Source organism: Portunus trituberculatus, chromosome 31 (genome assembly GCF_017591435.1).
Source record: "Portunus trituberculatus isolate SZX2019 chromosome 31, ASM1759143v1, whole genome shotgun sequence".
In the NCBI taxonomy this organism is placed as follows: domain Eukaryota; kingdom Metazoa; phylum Arthropoda; class Malacostraca; order Decapoda; family Portunidae; genus Portunus; species Portunus trituberculatus.
This window is the reverse complement of record NC_059285.1, coordinates 18342499-18358862: the sequence shown is the minus strand read 5'-3', so window position 1 is coordinate 18358862 and position 16364 is coordinate 18342499. Positions and strand designations below refer to the sequence as shown.

Here is a 16364-nt window from a genome sequence, read left to right as displayed (position 1 = left end):
TCACAATGATATGTCAGGTACACACTGATGTAAGACCTTACATTTACTTACTTCATTATGTACACATGTATTCACTTCATTTTGTTAGTGAATAAGGTGTGTAGTTGCCCTCTTGTCTTAGTCATGCCAAGACTTGAATAAACAAGAGAGCAAAAATGCGATTACTAATGCTTTACTCAGAGATCAAAGTGTGTGGTAGTGAAAGGCAAGATTATATAAAGTTTGGAGTGACCTGATGTTGTTGAAGGTGTCAGTCATGAGGAGGAGGAGAAGTAGTAGGAGGAGAGGAGTAGCATAAGAAGCAGGAAGAGGAGGAGAATGAGGCACAGAAGAAGCAGGAGGAGGAGGAGGAGAAGGAGCAGAAGCAGCAGGAAGAGGAGGAGGAGGAGGAGGAGGAGGAGGAGGAGGAGGAGGAGGAGGAGGAGAAGAAGAAGAAGAAGAAATAGTTAGAAGTGGTAGTGGAAGGCAAGTATTTAGAAGTAACTTGAATACTTACATCAAATCAAGATGTAAGCACATGTGTAGGCTTGCTATTTGCATTTAAGCACATCTGTGTGTGTGTGTGTGTGTGTGTGTGTGTGTGTGTGTGTGTGTGTGTGTGTGTGTGTGTGTGTGTGTGTGTTAGGGTTCATGATACTGCACCTAATTTGTATACCTAGTTTCTATTTCTTAGAGTAGGATTAATTTCTTATTTCTTGTGACAAATATAACTTTTTTAACAAGTGCATTAGGTATAAAGGTATTGAATGTTTAATTCTCTGCCTTAACATTTAGTGCTTTGCAAATTATATTTACATGTTATGATGTCACTAACTTTGTGATTGTTTTCAAAAATAAGTAGTGCATCCTCTCTGTTATCTCAGTGCTGTGTCAGTTGCCTGGTGTTGGTTTAATGGTAATCTTTGAAGGGAGATGTGTGAGGTTTAGGTGTTGGTTCTGGGTGAGGTGCAGTGGAAAGGCATGGTGAGGAATGGTGTCATTTATGGAGATTGATAGAGGGAGTGGAATGCAAAGGGACATTAGTTGATGTTAGTGAGTTGTCATCAGGTGACAGGCTGGCCTATATAAAGACGATTTGCCTTTCAAAACAGTGATGGTGATGAGGAAGACGATGAAAAATATTGTAGTGTTAAGACAAAGAAGTTAAACATACTGAGAATCTTAATGCTCCTTACAAGTTTTGGTTTATGACAGTGAAACACAAACACAATAAAAATGCCTCTCTGGCTCTCTTCACTTCTTCTTCTATTGCCATGAGCATACTTTGAATTGCTGTGTATCATAAATAAACACAACTCTCTCCCCTTTCCTCTACTCATGGACTGCCAGCAACCAAGACAGCCTCTATCTGAGACAACCAACACTTGAGGAAAAGAAGGATCTATTTATACTGTCCTGGATTTTGAAGGGAGTAATGAAGTGCATAGTGAAGATTGATTTGTATGAGACTTGGCAGATACAAGGGAACAAAGAAGAGTAAAAAGGGACAGAGATAGCCAGCATGGTGTATAAGTAGATAAATGGATAAGATATTATTTTCATTATTATTGCTTTTATGTAATCAGTAAAAGACATGAAGACAATTCAAAGATGGCCATGAAAAATTGACAAATGAAAAAAATGGAAATTGGTAAAAGAAATAGAAAAAAATAGTGCAATACTAATAGGAATATTTTTAATTGCTTAAATTTATCAATGGCAAATTGAAAACAACAGATGAGATAGGAAGAGTGTCAGTGTGTGTGCATTCCACAAGTGGGCACTACACCCCTCAAACAAATGACAATCAACTTGAGACTGTACATAGGACTCAACACTAACACAACCACACATCACAAGGTCTTCATGCAAATAATAAACCATTGAACACTTTGCTTCTGATCACAAAGGAGTAATGATAAGAGACACATAGGCAATAACAATGAGCTTAAAAGTTGTATGCTTAAATGTTATTTTGTCTCCTCCCGACAATTCTAAAAAGCTCTCCTAACACTGATGGTAGTTTTGAAGGAGTTTTATACAGTTGCAGTGATGGTTTAGTAAGAATTCTGTATAATCACTGAAGAAAACACTAATAAGAATGCAACTCTTCACCTATGTGCCTTACAAAAATACTCCTTATGAGAGAAGAAAGTGTTAAAGAATATGAGCCTAAATTCTCACCTAAATCACAAGGTAAACTAGGCAAGCATAACTACACACCACTCCTCGTTCTCTCTTCTATTTTTAGTTTACATCACAATGAAGTAAACTAGGCAGATGTGTTATTCTTCCCTCCTTCTGCTTAACTCAATCTTTTCTTTGACCTCCACTCCTTGCCCCTTCCTTTTACAGCTTAATTCTACTTCTCATTCCTCCCTCCTGCAGTTTAATCCTAATACAATGAGGGAAGGTAAAACATCACACAGCCTCTTATGACCATCCCTCATTCTCTTCTCCAACACCCATAATCAATCCAGCAGACTTTTATGACCACCACTCTTTGTCCCTTTCTTAATTCCACTCCTCATTCTCCCCTCCTGCAGTTTAATTCTAGTACAGTGAGGCAGCCATGATCAATCTAACAGCCTTTTATGACCACCACTCTGTCCTTTCCTTAATTCCACTCCTCATTTTCCCCTCCTTCAGTTTAATTCAAACACAGAGGTAAGGTAAAATATTACATCATCAGTAGCAGCCTCCAATGACCAGCCCTTGTTTTCTCCTCCCACAGCCATGAACACTCCAACAGCCTTCTACGAGCAGCGGCAGCGTCTGGACATGGCCAAGAAACATGACATCCTCAAACAGAAGATGCAGAGGCGTCCCGACAGGGAGGAGCTGGTGCGCCAACACATCTTGGAGGGTGAGGACTGATGTGCTCTCTCTCTCTCTCTCTCTCTCTCTCTCTCTCTCTCTCTCTCTCTCTCTCTCTCTCTCTCTCTCTCTCTCTCTCTTCTCTCTCTCTCTCTCTCTCTCTCTCTCTCTCTCTCTCTCTCTCTCATTATTCTTCTTCATTGTTCTCTAGTCTTGTCTGATTTTCTTGTTTCTTGATGTTTCTTTGTCCTTTTTTTTTTTTTTTTTTTTTTCTTCTCTTTCCTTGTCTGCCCTTTCTTTCTCTTTTAAATACTTCTTATCTTTGCTTTTCTTTTCTTAGTTATCCTTCCTTTTTTGTACTTGTCATTTTTCCTATCCATATCTCTTTTTACAGTGGTATATTTACACACTCCTTTCTTCACACACGACTCCTTTTCATCCATATTTCTTTACATACAACTCCAGTTTTCATCCACCTTTCTTTACACACAACACATTTTCATCCACCCATAACACACAACTCCTGTGCCTCAACAGACGCGCCTGGGAATATTGACCCTTCGCTGGTTGAGAAGCAGAAGCAGTTGAAGCGAGCCCGAATAGCGGACGCCATCAGCGATCACCTCTGCCAGCGTCCCGGCCCCCTAGAGCTGGTGCGGGCCAACATCCTGCACACAACTGAGCCCCTGGAGAAGGCAGTCAAGGGTGAGTCTTGGCTACTACCTGCTGTGTGCTGCTGGGAGTATTGCTAATTTAGTAAAGAAAGGCATGAAAATGGTAAACTAATGACCTATTTTGACAGTGTGGCTGGAGAAAAACTCTGATGTATGCACAATTTTGAACCATCAGGTTGAAAGAACTTGGGCTTTTTTTTTCCTTCCATCACTCAGGCTTATACTAGGTTAGAGTTTTGGCAGAAGTACTTTCCCTCTGATATTTCCATCCTTGCATCATATCTTCCTTGATGCCTTATATTTAGTTTCCCAAAGTGTTCAATCTGTTCATCTCTTTGTTATGTGTGTGTGTGTGTGTGTGTGTGTGTGCTGAAGGGTGTTGTCATCCACAGAGGGGCAGCTGATGTTCAAGAGCACCAGTGAGGGAGAGCCACGCAAGCACCCAAGCCTGTATGTGCAGTATGAGGAGGAGTCCAGCAGTGAGGGGGCCATGTCCCCTGACCAGACTGAGGGAGCAGGCAGTGTCACTCCCTCCTCCACATCCTCCTCTTCTTCCTCCTCATCTTCCTCATCTTCATCCTCATCTTCATCTTCCTCTTCCTCATCCTCCACTTCCTCCTCCTCAGGGGTGCGGGAGCTGGTCTCCTCCCCCTCCCCTGTCCTCATTGAGCCCACTGCCCCCATCACCACCTCCCTCCCTGCCCCGGTGATGGCCACAGTCATCACCCGTCCACCTCCCCCAACTGCACCTGTAGCATCTCCCTCCCTCACCTCCACCACTTCCTCTCTCTCCCCACTCTCCTCCCTTGCTTCTCCTCCCCAACATCCGCTGCTACCATCCCCACAGGCCTCCACTCTCACTCAGACCCTCTTTGTGGCTCGCACACCCCTCCCCCATGCCCTCACCACACCTCCCCTCCAAAACTCGGCCCCTGGCAAGGACCAGTCCAAGAGTCGCAAGAAGTCCAAGGTGAAAAGTCAACCCAAGGCAAGAACCATCAAGTTCCACGAGTACAAGGTGAGCAGTGGCAGAGTGTGTGGAACTTGTGACTGGCTTTATAAGAGTGTTGCTTCCAAGGTTGTGGATGTTCATGGATTCCTGTTCTTCAACACTCCCCTGATGGCTACACTGACTGTCACAACCAAATATAACAACTAATGCCTCATTGTACATGGACCGTTAATACAGTACATATTTTTAGTCACCCACTACACACATACTTGTCAAGGTCATTGAACTGGATGTAAACAAAGGAACTTAGAAGTGGGAACTTCCTGTAATGACTTAAGAGGGATTCCTCAAAGACAACAAAATATATGAGATAGATAAGTAAATCACTTGATAAGGGAGAGTGAGGTTGATATGGGACTGAATCTCGTCAGATGTAAATAATGTTGGAATATCCGTTTTCTTATTCACCTTACAAAGACCCAGCCAGGATCCTAGTTGAGAGGGTGTGACTATGTTCTTTGAAGAGTTTCTCTATTTACTTTTTATAAAACACCAGAAATCATCTATGATGCATTAATCAAGTAATCAGCTGGCACTGTACAAATCAGTACTTTATTTTCTTACACACTAATTGTTACTTTCCTGGGTAGGGTCCTCCCAGTGCAGTGAAGAGGGAGGCAAGCAGCAACAATCAGGCGGAGACTTCATACGACATTCTTCTGCAGCAGCAGCAGCTGTTCTTGCAGTGCCAGCTGGAGCTCAAGCAGAAGGTAGGCAACATGTCAGTGTAAATGGCAACTTAACTGAAAATATTAGAATATTTAGTTTTCACAGTGCATAAACTTTCTCTTGAAATGATAAGACTTATTCATGCTTACCTGTTGATATCAGTAGCATTCCTTTGAAATAAAGTGTGTTTTTGTTTGATATTAAAACTTTTATATTGTGACAGTCATAGCAGCTATGCTCTATTATAAATAATGCCATGTTTAGATATTTACTTGGACAAATGAGTAATGAGGGTGGTAGATAAAACTCAGACTGACCCAGGAGCACTTTATTACTCTAACATTTCGACAAAAGTCTTCTTCAGAGAGATACAGGCAAAGCTAGACTACGCAGTGGTATATAGTATACTCTTCCCAGAGCTCAACCCGCAGGAAGTCCGGCAACGGAGCCCGCTGATTGGTCGGTACTCCTCCTCATTGCCACTAGGATTAATACTGCAGCACCACTTGCTAGACCGATGAATCCTTCTCTATGGTTTGTTGCTTTGTTCATCGTGATGTATGCTGCTTCCACATTTCTCCTCGTCGTCTTGTCGAGTCCCAAGTGTAAGACCTCTGCGTCACTCCATTTTGGCAAATGTCCTTGGAGTGATGTGGAGGTCTTACACTTGGGACTTGACAGGAAGACAAGGAGAACTGTGGAAGCAGCATACATCACGGTGAACAAAGCGACGAACCATAGAGAAGGATTTATCGGTCTAGCAAGGGGTGCTGCAGCGTCAATCCTAGCGGCAATGAGGAGGAGTACCAACCAATCAGCAGGCTCCGTTGTCGGACTTCCTGCAGGTTGAGCTCTGGGAAGAGTATATATACTGCGTGGTGTAGCTTTGCCTGTATCTCTCTGAAGAAGACTTATGTCAAAACGTTAAGAGTAATTAAGTGCTCCTGGGTCAGCCTGAGTTTTATCTACCACCCTCATCACTCAAATGCCATGTTTATCTCTACCATCTTGTAGCTTCATTCACTGCACCTCACTCTCTTCCACCTCCTAGTACCCACAGATCATCCTGCCAGCCGGCCTCAAGCCTCAGCCCAGCAGTGATGGATCTACTGCCAGCCTGCCCAGTGTCATCAAGGTTGCCCCCACGCCTCCTCCACTTCCCTCCTCCACAGTGGCCAGTGGTCTCACCCTCTCCCAAGTCCTCCACACTCCCACCCACACCCCATCCTCCACACCCACTCCTGCCTCCACACCTCCTGCTCCACCACCGCCCCCAACACCTCCAGAGATGAGCATCCGTATACACACCAAGCTGGAGGACATGAAGGGTGGGTGTTCTGGAAGTGCCTGCCAACAAGTAGCATGGGAGTTAGGTGCTGGTGATTAGAGCTTTGTGTTGTGGTAGTATTATAAGTATTGAGAGAAATGCAAGGTTGCTTTTTATTTTTAATGAGGAAAAGTAACCCTCTTGTATTGGGAAAGGTAAAGTTTAGAACAATCCTCTTCTACTATGAAATTACAGGGAACTGAATTGACAGGAAAGGAACTGAATATATGCAATAAACATTAGACTTTCAAAATTAGTTAACATTAACTTTAACAATGAGAACATGATAGATAAAGGCACTGTGATGTTATTGATGTAAGTCACCAAACATAACAGATAAAGGTACAGTGATGTTATTGATGTGACTCTCTCCACCTTCAGTGTCTGACCTGAAGGCTGAGCTAAAGAAGAGGAACCTGCCTGTGTCCGGATCCAAGCCTCAGCTCATTGACCGCTTGAGATCCCACAGCACCACCTTCATCACCTCCCCCACCACCCCCTCAGCCAGCACCACCACCACCACCATCACCTCCTCCTCTTCCGCCACTCCCACCGGACCTTCCGTCACCCTGCGTCTGGGCAGCGTAGAGCGGGAGATACAGGTGGAGGAGGAGAGAATTGTTGCCTCCACTACTCCTGCTGCCATTGTTGCCTCCACCACCACCACCACCACTCTAGCCCAGTTACCACATGCCTCACCAGTCAACACCTCTACCCCAACTCCCACACACCTCAACACTGATGACTCAAGTGAGTGGCTGGAAGCATTTGTGTCTGGCACTGCACAGGTGTTAGTTGTAGTTAGGAGTGAAGTGGAGCATGTGTGGGTGAAAGTCAGGTGACTGTGACGTGGTGGTCCAGCTGTCTGCCATGTGTGATTGATGAGTATTGTTAAGTAGGTATGATAACTGTTGAATACTGATGAAAATAATGCAAAAGGAAGATATTATGTGTATATCAAATACTATGTATAGGTTAAAATTGTCAGTAGTATAGTAAGGCCAGTGTGGTAATTGGTGTGGCTCTCCACAGTGCCAGGGTTGCTTGAAGCATCAATGGACCTGGCTGAGGAGGGTGGCTCCCGCTCTCCCACCTTCTCCCAGATATCCGGTTCCTCCACCCGACCCCCCAGTGTGGCTCCCATGGAGGTGGACTTTGACTCTGCAATGGACACAAGTGAATTCACCCCACTCACCCCTCTTAGCCTTCAGCTGAGTGAGGGTGGCTCCATCAATACCCCTCCTCCCCCTCCCCCTCCTCCACCTCCACCACCTCCTCCTGTGGTGCTGGCACCCAGCTCCCCTGCCCCAAGCCTCACCTCACAGCCTGGGGAGACAATGGACAGGCTGCAGCGACGGATAGAAGAGCTGCAGCGTGAGCTTCGCCAGACACAGCTGGAGCTGCAGCTCCAGCAGCAACAGCAGAGTCTGATGAAGGCGCAAGAGCAGCAGCGCCGCAGTCAGCCTGATGCCAAGCTGAGCCAGAAGCTGATTTTGCAGCAACACATCCACAACAAAAAGCAACAGCAGCAGCAGCAACAGCTTCAGAGCCACTTACAACAGTTGCACCACCTGCAACAGCAGCAGCAGCAGTTACTGCTGCAGCAGGTGGTGCAGCAGGAGCCTCCCAAGGCTCAACCAACACAGGTCAAGCTGGAAAATGGATGGGATCGGCTATTGGCCTCCCCCAGCCCACCTGCTGTCTGCAGCACTGCCACCACCACCATCACCACCTCCACTTTGCCCCTGCGAGGTCAGAGGGCCTGCCCCTCCCAGACTCCCGTGCAGAACGGTGTCACCCTCAATATACACCAAAGGTCAGTCTTAGCACACATCAGAACCTTAGGCTGACACACAGCCAGTGCAACAAACTGTAGTAATAAAAGTGTTTCCCTGAGCAGCACTCCTTGACTCAGTCTCCATCCCACAGGGCTGCCTCATTGCCAAACTTCTCTGGTCTCATCGTCACCACCAGCGGCTGCAACACCACCACCATCAACAACATCATCAACAATAACATCAATCACAATAACAATAACACTATCAACACTAGTAGTAACCTCAGTAACCATAACCACTTGAACAACCACACCACTCACATCACCACCACCACTAACAACAACAACAATAACAACAACAACACCATAAACCACAGCACTTCAGAGCCACGGTTTGTGATCAAGCCGCCACCCAACTATGATGAGGCCACCAAGCAGCTCAAGGGATCTGTGGTAAGGCATGCTCACACACACACACACACACACACACACACACACACACTCACACTCACACTCACACTCACACACACACTCACACACACACTCACACACACACACACACACACACACACACACACACACACACACACACATCATGTCCCATCATCTGGAGAGATGGGATGTACTTGGGCTGTTGTTTACATTAGAAATTGAATAGGGATAAAATGTACTGAAAAATAATATATGTTGAATCATCAATTCTTTAAAAACATGCTGAAGTGAGAAGTAGACTGGCATATCAGTTTTTGTTTATTTGATTATTTATTTTAATTCCTTATTTTTATTATTATTTTATTTATTTATTTATTTATTTATTTATTATTTTTTATTTATTTATTTTTTTTAACCAATGTCTTTCTTAATTTAAATAAAAAGGCAAGACTGACTTAGTGATTTATGATGTATTTGCTTCCAGACGCCCAACAAAAAACTGTCCATCAAGAGTCAGGCAGTGGATGACGTCTTGGAGATACTCATCAAGAATGGAGGTGAGACATACTGCAATGATGTGTGTGTGTGTGTGTGTGTGTGTGTGTGTGTGCTTGTAATTCACCTCGGTCACCTGCTGGTCACCCAGCCAGTCTTCCCCATTAGAAAGCGAGCTCAAAGCTCATAGACCGATCTTCGGATAAGACTGAGACCACAACACACTCCACACACCAGGAAAGTGAGACTACAACCCCTCAAGTTACATCCTGTACCTATTCATTTCTAGGTGAACAGGGGCCACACATTAAGAGGCTTGCCCATTTGCCTCACCACTTTCTGGGATTCAAACCTGGACCCTCACGATTGTGAGTCGAGCGTGCTAACCACTACACTACACTGTGTGTGTGTGTGTGTGTGTGTGTGTGTGTGTGTGTGTGTGTGTGTGTGTGTGTGTAATTCACCTCGGTCGCCTGTGGTCACCCAGCCAGTCTTCCCCATTATGGAGCGAGCTCAGAGCTCATAGACCGATCTTCGGGTAGGACTGAGACCATGTCAACACACAACACACCGGGAAAGCGAGGTCACAACCCCTCGAGTTACATTCCATACCTATTTACTGTTAGGTGAACAGGGGCCACACATTAAGAGACTTGCCCATTTGCCTCGCCACTTACCGGGACTCGAACCCGGCCCTCTCGATTGTGAGTCGAGCGTGCTAACTACTACACTACGCAGTGTGTGTGTGTGTGTGTGTGTGTGTGTGTGTGTGTGTGTGTGTGTGTGGACCTGTTTCTGTAGCATGCTTATAGTGTTTGCATTTTACCACATCTGTTGTATGGAATATAAAAGGTAATTATTTCTGCTGGTTTACTCAAAATGACTTTTTGACCCATAGAGCTGCCGCCCAGTGCAGCACAGGACCCCCACACCCCCACACCTCCCATCAGGAGCTGCCGTGCTGCTCCAGTCTTCACCACTGCAACCACCACATCTTCACTCTTCAATGCCATTTCCTCCATCAACACCTTCACCACCGCCACCTCTGCTCCAATGTCTATCACCTCCCTCAGCCCTGCCCAGATAGGTGCTGAGGTTGGGGGAGTGCCACCACCGCCGCCTCCGCCACCACCACCACCACACTCTAGTCAGCGTATGGGGCCTTCCCAGGTCCCTCCACCAGGCCCCTGCCCCTCACCCACAGGGGGCGGGGGATTGTCTTCCCACTCCCTCTTTGCTGACCTGGTGATGGAAGGTGCCAATCAGCCTCCACTGGACCTGCCCCTGGACCTGGACCTGCCAGGGCTGGAGGGCATGGAGCTGGGGGCCCTGGAACCCTCCCTAGAGGGGCCTCCTCCCACCTCTACTTCTAATCAAGATGTGTTGCTGGCCTCCCGCCCGCCTGAGCCGGTGCCTCCCATGGAGGTGAAGATGGAATCTGGAGAGGATGTGGATGTGGCTTCTTGGCTGGACTCTTTGGTGCCCACCTCAGCACCTCCTCAGACCCCCACCCCCTTCCCCACCTGGTCCACCCACTTGGTGAGTCTGGGGGGTTTCGAGGGAAGCAGTGGCAGCCGGGCGTGTCCCAGCAATGCGGCACCCAACCTGCACCAGAGTGATCCGCTGCTCTCCCACACCCAGGACCAGCTGGACCTCTTTAGCCTGGAGGAGGTGGACCTCAAGGCCCATGACCTCACCTCAGGTCTCTCCTGGGACCGCATTGACTTTGCTGCATGAGTAACATGCAGGCCCGGGGGGCGCTCCCTGCCCAACCTCGGACCAGTCAGGGACCACGGGCCCCGGCGCCGGCCCCGTTCTGGGCCAGGACGCTGTGCTAATGTCTGTGATGAGCATGAGTGCCTTACAGTACTCTACAGAGGACCAGCAGTGTTAGTTCATACTTACGTAGGTTGTGTTTGCCGCGCATGCTCTCCCCGGGCTGCCTCTGAGGAGCCCCAGACTGTAAGGGGAGGGGTGGTGTACATACGAGTGTCTCTGTACATACTGCCCTGCCTCCTTCTTGTTAAATGGTGCTGTTCTGTTGACTGTGCTGGCTGCACGGGGCTGTGCTGCCCCACTGACTTGTGCTGACTTTGGGTTAGCCATGAGCATGTAACATAATGTTAGCTCTACTCTAAGTTTTGGGAACAAGTCAACCCCTTCCAGAAATTTGCTGTGTGCTTGCCTTGCAGGAATGTCCTGAAGGTGTGAGACGTGTTTGAACTATAACTACTTTTGCCTGCATTGAGCAGCCTGTGTGAGCCCTCAAGGCAGGCACACACTGCAACCATTCCATGACCTCCCACCCTGGCCTTGCACCTTTTACCCACCCACCGCTGCCGCAGCCTCAGCCAGGCATCTCACATAATACAGATCTCTAAAGTGTCTCTGCTATCCCAGTAGACTCCCGCCAGCATGTCTGGCGTGTGGGGTCCTGGGGCACAGTGCACCCCACTGGTTGCCACCTCATGTCACACTCCATCTCAGACCAGGCCACCTGCCCCTCCTCCACATGTCACCCACCAGCATGACCCAGAGCGGCATTGTTACTGCCCCAGTTACCTTTGCCCTGCTGGCTTTGAGTGAGGTACAGAGAGAGAGAGAGAGACAGAGAGTGAGTGAGTGAGTGAGTGGAAGGCACCAGATGAGGGAGTGCTCCACTATTCCCTTGTTATCTAAGTGTCTAATAAGGCTCGGCTTTTGCTCCAACCTTGCATCTTCCTCCTCTTTCTCCTCCTCCATGCCCTCCTCTTATCTTCAACCTTGTATCCTTACTTATAATTTTCATGCACTTCTTGTCCTGCACAGTCACAAGTGTCCCACAGCTAACACCTCTCCTGACTCTGCTCATCAAAAGGCTTCCACCTTAACTTACTAACTCTTGTAAGACATTTCACCCACCACTACTACCACCACCACCACCAACTCCACCACCACCACCACCATCACAGCCAGCAACAACAGTTGTAGTAATGGTAGCAGATACAAGAACACTGCCATTTAAAACAGGGAACAAGTTTGTTTGCCAAGTAATTTAAATGCACACACACACACACACACACACACACACACACACACACACACACACACACACACACACACACACACACACACACACACACACACACACACACACACACACACACACACACACACACACACACTGTGTAGTGTGGTTAGCACGCTCGACTCACAATCGAGAGGGTCCGGGTTCGAGTCCCGGAAAGCGGCGAGGCAAATGGGCAAGCCTCTTAATGTGTAGCCCCTGTTCACCTAGCAGTAAATAGGGACGGGATGTAACTCGAGGGGTTGTGGCCTCGCTTTCCCGTTGTGTGTTGTGTGTGATGTGGTCTCAGTCCTACCCAAAGATCGGTCTATTGAGCTCTGAGCTCGCTCCGTAATGGGAAAGACTGGCTGGGTGACCAGCAGGCGACCGAGGAGGTGAATTACACACACACACACACACACACACACACACACACACACACACACACACACACACACACACACACACACACACACACACACACACACACACACACACACACACACACACTTGCTGGAAAAAAAACTTGAAAGTAGTTCTGTTTACTATAATAAAAAAAAAAACATGATGAGCATTGCATAAAAGTAGGTACATGAAAGAGAATATTAGAAGAGGTGGCTTGGGTTCATATGACTTCCACTGTGCATACAAATATTTCACCAAGATGGGATTCTGTGAGTGTACTAATCATTCTGAACAGTAAATTGATTAACACTGAAAATTAAAGCCACACACACACACACACACACACACACACACACACACACACACACACACACACACACACACACACACACACACACACACACACACACACGAGACCCGTGTAAATTACTGATCTCGGGCTTTAGAAATCTTCCACCAAGACGGAGTTAGGTTAGAGTTTCTCATGATCCCTGCCCCCTCTCACCCCTCCTTTCCCTTCTTTGGGCACTTCCATGAGTCCCCCAGTCCTCTGCCCCCTGTACAGACCCTTCTTCCCTTGGGCATTTTGCTCCACTGCTAAAACATGGCCATTGTTGCTTATTACTCCTGGGAATGGCAGATGCATAACCACAACTACCACCACAACTTGTCCCAACCTTCCCCTCCCTCGCCCCCGCAGGCACCAATCACCCCAAGACCAATCTCCTCCCGTGGGCTTTTCCAGTAACCATGGGCTGAAGCCATAGTGTCTGCTGGAGTGTTCACCGCAGCTCAACATTATTAGTGTTTTGGCCCCCCTCCGTCGCGAGAGGCCTCACCTCTTAGTGTGCCAAAATGAGAAAAACCCAGAGTGAATTTTTTTGCATGTGTAACCAACCAACCACCAACATTCCATGACAGTTTAGGGGAATGAAGGCTGCAGCTCAGATCGCTTGCTGGTGAAATGCATTTCGCTCTGAGGGATGCATCACTTTTTTTTTCCTTTCTTTTTTTTCTTTTTTTTTCCCTGTCTTAAAAGTAGTTCAAGAGGTTTTGGGTGCATTAATTTATTCAAGAATGCATGTTGCCTCTGCTTGTTTGGGAATGTAAGTGTGTGCTTGATTCATCTGATGGAATGACACAAGGCTGGCTGGCTGACTGGCTACTACAAAGTCTCCTTTTTGACATGAGCTGACTGGAGAGAATTACTGCTTTTCTTGATTCATCTCCATAAGCTACATAATTTTTAAAATGTAAATGCTTATGTATGTCTCCTATATGACAGCAGATATATATGTGCTCATGTTTTGAAAATTTTAAAAGTCCCTTAACTCAAATGTTAGTGTTTGATGACTTGCATCAAACGGAATTATTGTTATATTATGAATCTCATTCTCTGTGTACAAGTATTATAACCACCACGCTTGACGTTACGAATCCTCAGCTGAACAGAAGTTTTTGAGTGTTTGGAATAATTGAAGACGACCTGAGTATTATTCATCAATCTTTTTGTCAAGAAAATCTCATCATCCCAGTAATGCTACACTTTGTTCAAATTCCCTTGTTTTGATGTGAAGGTGGATGTTCAGTGTACAAGTATAGCTTTATTCCCTTAGTTGCCCAAGTCATTTCCTGTGTTTGTGTTCTGTGTGACCCAAATTTCTGTGCATCACTTATTGGACCCAAACTGGTGTGCAAGAGAAAGGTGATAAGGTACCTATGAATCCTACTTAAGGACATGCTCAATTTGTGTGCAGGAAGTAAATACATATATATATTTTGATAGTTTTCATGTTTAGAAATTGTTGAACTCCCCTCCTTATGTGTGTGTGTGTGTTCCTGATTTTGTATCCCTGTCTTGATGTCCCATACCTCCACTTTGTGCCAAGAGGCTCAAGCAGTCCTACTTAGTGTAAAATTGAAGGGAAAGATGATTGTCACAGTAAACACAAAAATTTGGAGTAGGGTAGGTGTTAAGGACTTCCGAATTTTGGTGCAGTTTTGCAGTGTTCATTCATTGCATAAACAATCAGATTGGCTGTTCATCCCCAGTTCCTGATGGGTATGTGTGTGTGTGTCCTGGAGGTTATGAGGAGCCTCAGTCACCCATGTCAGGGTCACCTATGCCTCATGTCGGATGCAATGCTTCACAACCATCTGCTTGTCACACCCTTAGGATCAAGGTTCCATTGTTAGCTTGCATGGCCTTTTCTGCCCTGCCTCCTCAATGTTTGGGCAACATTGTATATTAATCCATAGAGAAGTTAATTCTTTGGCATAATTTTTATTTGAAGTAAATTGTTACTAAATTATGTAGGACACTATGAGTGTTTTGTTTACTGGTGTAAAGAGAACAGTTGATGACTTGTTTTTTATCCATGTTCCATGACAATGCTCAGCTAAAGTACTTTCAAATAATATAAATCCTGTAAATTAGTGTTATATGAGTACAGCTGCTGTAACAGTATGCCTTGATACGTAAATTTAGATACTGTAGAACTTATTGAAAGTGTAAATGTGATATGTATTTCTAGAGGCACTGAACATTCAAGAGCTATGAGGAAGGTCGTTTCTAAGTTTTGCATGAGTAGCACGGAAACGTGGGTGTAGTGGAATTGAAAACCTATCAAAATAATTGCTTTAATAAGCTTACGTGGTGTGTGTGTGTGTGTGTGTGTGTGTGTGTGTGTGTGTGTGTGTGTGTGTGTGTTGTGTGTGTGTTGGTTTGGGAGTGAAAGCTGCATTTACTCTGAAGGCATTACGTGTCAGCCTCACCTTGCCCCGGCCAGTGTGGAGCCTCGCACCGCCCTGGCCTGACCTGGCAGTGTGTGGCTGGTGCCGCCGGTGAACACTCCTTAGCGCTGCGGCGACGCTCGGGATGCTTTGCTCTGTCTGCCACACTACAAAATTCTGTGGATCATATTTGTCAGGTGAATTAAATAAATTATATGGCACTTGGAGGGAAAGTGTTTCTTTTTTCCCAAGCATCAAATTTCAGTCCCTAAGGATGTGTGAGTGATGGAAGACTTGCACTACTCCCAGCATGCACTAAGTGTCTACCCTGGGTTGCCAAAGCTGCACATTTCTTTTAATCAGTCATTAGAACCATAACAACCTGTCATTTCATTAATCATTGGCCATTTTGAGATCTTTCCATAACTAGTTACCTTTTCTCTTTTAAGCCATTTCATCTTATAATTACTGAAAAATGTTCCTTATATTGCTTAAATTGCTCTTAATTGTTGCATATCACAGTACTGAAGGTGGTCCTAACCAAATACAGTTCGTTCTGCCACCTCGTAAGTATTACATAGAAAACAACCATTGAGGGGTAACCTAACTAAACAATTAGTCATATTAGATTATTATTATTATTATTATTATTATTATCATCATTTAGATTTAGATTTAATTTTCTTTACCGATAATACTTTTTTTAGCATTTTGAAATTTGTGCGTGTAACTGGTTTCTTATTAACAATAAAGTAACTACAAACACTGCCACCACACCCACTACCTCCAATATTGTGTCAAAACAGGTATATAATTCACTGTTCTTATTCTAGTAATGCAAAGTGTGTGTGTGTTTCACTGTTTGATCTGCTGCAGTCTCTGACGAGACAGCCAGATGTTACCCTACGGAACGAGCTCAGAGCTCATTATTTCCGATCTTCGGATAGGCCTGAGACCAGGCACACACCACACACCGAGACAACAAGGTCACAACTCCT

General features: G+C 45.8%; 1 protein-coding gene and 1 long non-coding RNA gene across 7 annotated transcripts in view; one reads left to right on the top strand and one right to left on the bottom strand.

Moving 5' to 3' along the window:
* The window catches only part of LOC123511146 (myocardin-related transcription factor A-like), a 109918-nt gene extending 97892 nt beyond the window's left edge, over positions 1-12026 (top strand). For all 6 annotated transcript variants that reach the window (XM_045266776.1, XM_045266771.1, XM_045266772.1 and 3 more), the window contains 10 exons: positions 2714-2845; positions 3334-3501; positions 3863-4488; positions 5073-5192; positions 6203-6479; positions 6860-7228; positions 7511-8294; positions 8408-8708; positions 9172-9244; positions 10081-12026. In XM_045266776.1, the coding sequence (XP_045122711.1) occupies positions 2714-2845; positions 3334-3501; positions 3863-4488; positions 5073-5192; positions 6203-6479; positions 6860-7228; positions 7511-8294; positions 8408-8708; positions 9172-9244; positions 10081-10919 (3689 nt within the window). In that variant the 3' untranslated portion in view covers positions 10920-12026. The remainder of the gene's footprint in view (positions 1-2713; positions 2846-3333; positions 3502-3862; positions 4489-5072; positions 5193-6202; positions 6480-6859; positions 7229-7510; positions 8295-8407; positions 8709-9171; positions 9245-10080) is intronic.
* LOC123511147 overlaps positions 1-15537 on the bottom strand; it is a 20573-nt gene extending 5036 nt beyond the window's left edge. Inside the window, exon 1 of the long non-coding RNA XR_006676690.1 lies at positions 12960-15537. This is a non-coding gene — a long non-coding RNA (uncharacterized LOC123511147). The remainder of the gene's footprint in view (positions 1-12959) is intronic.
* Between the last annotated feature and the right edge of the window lie 827 nt (positions 15538-16364).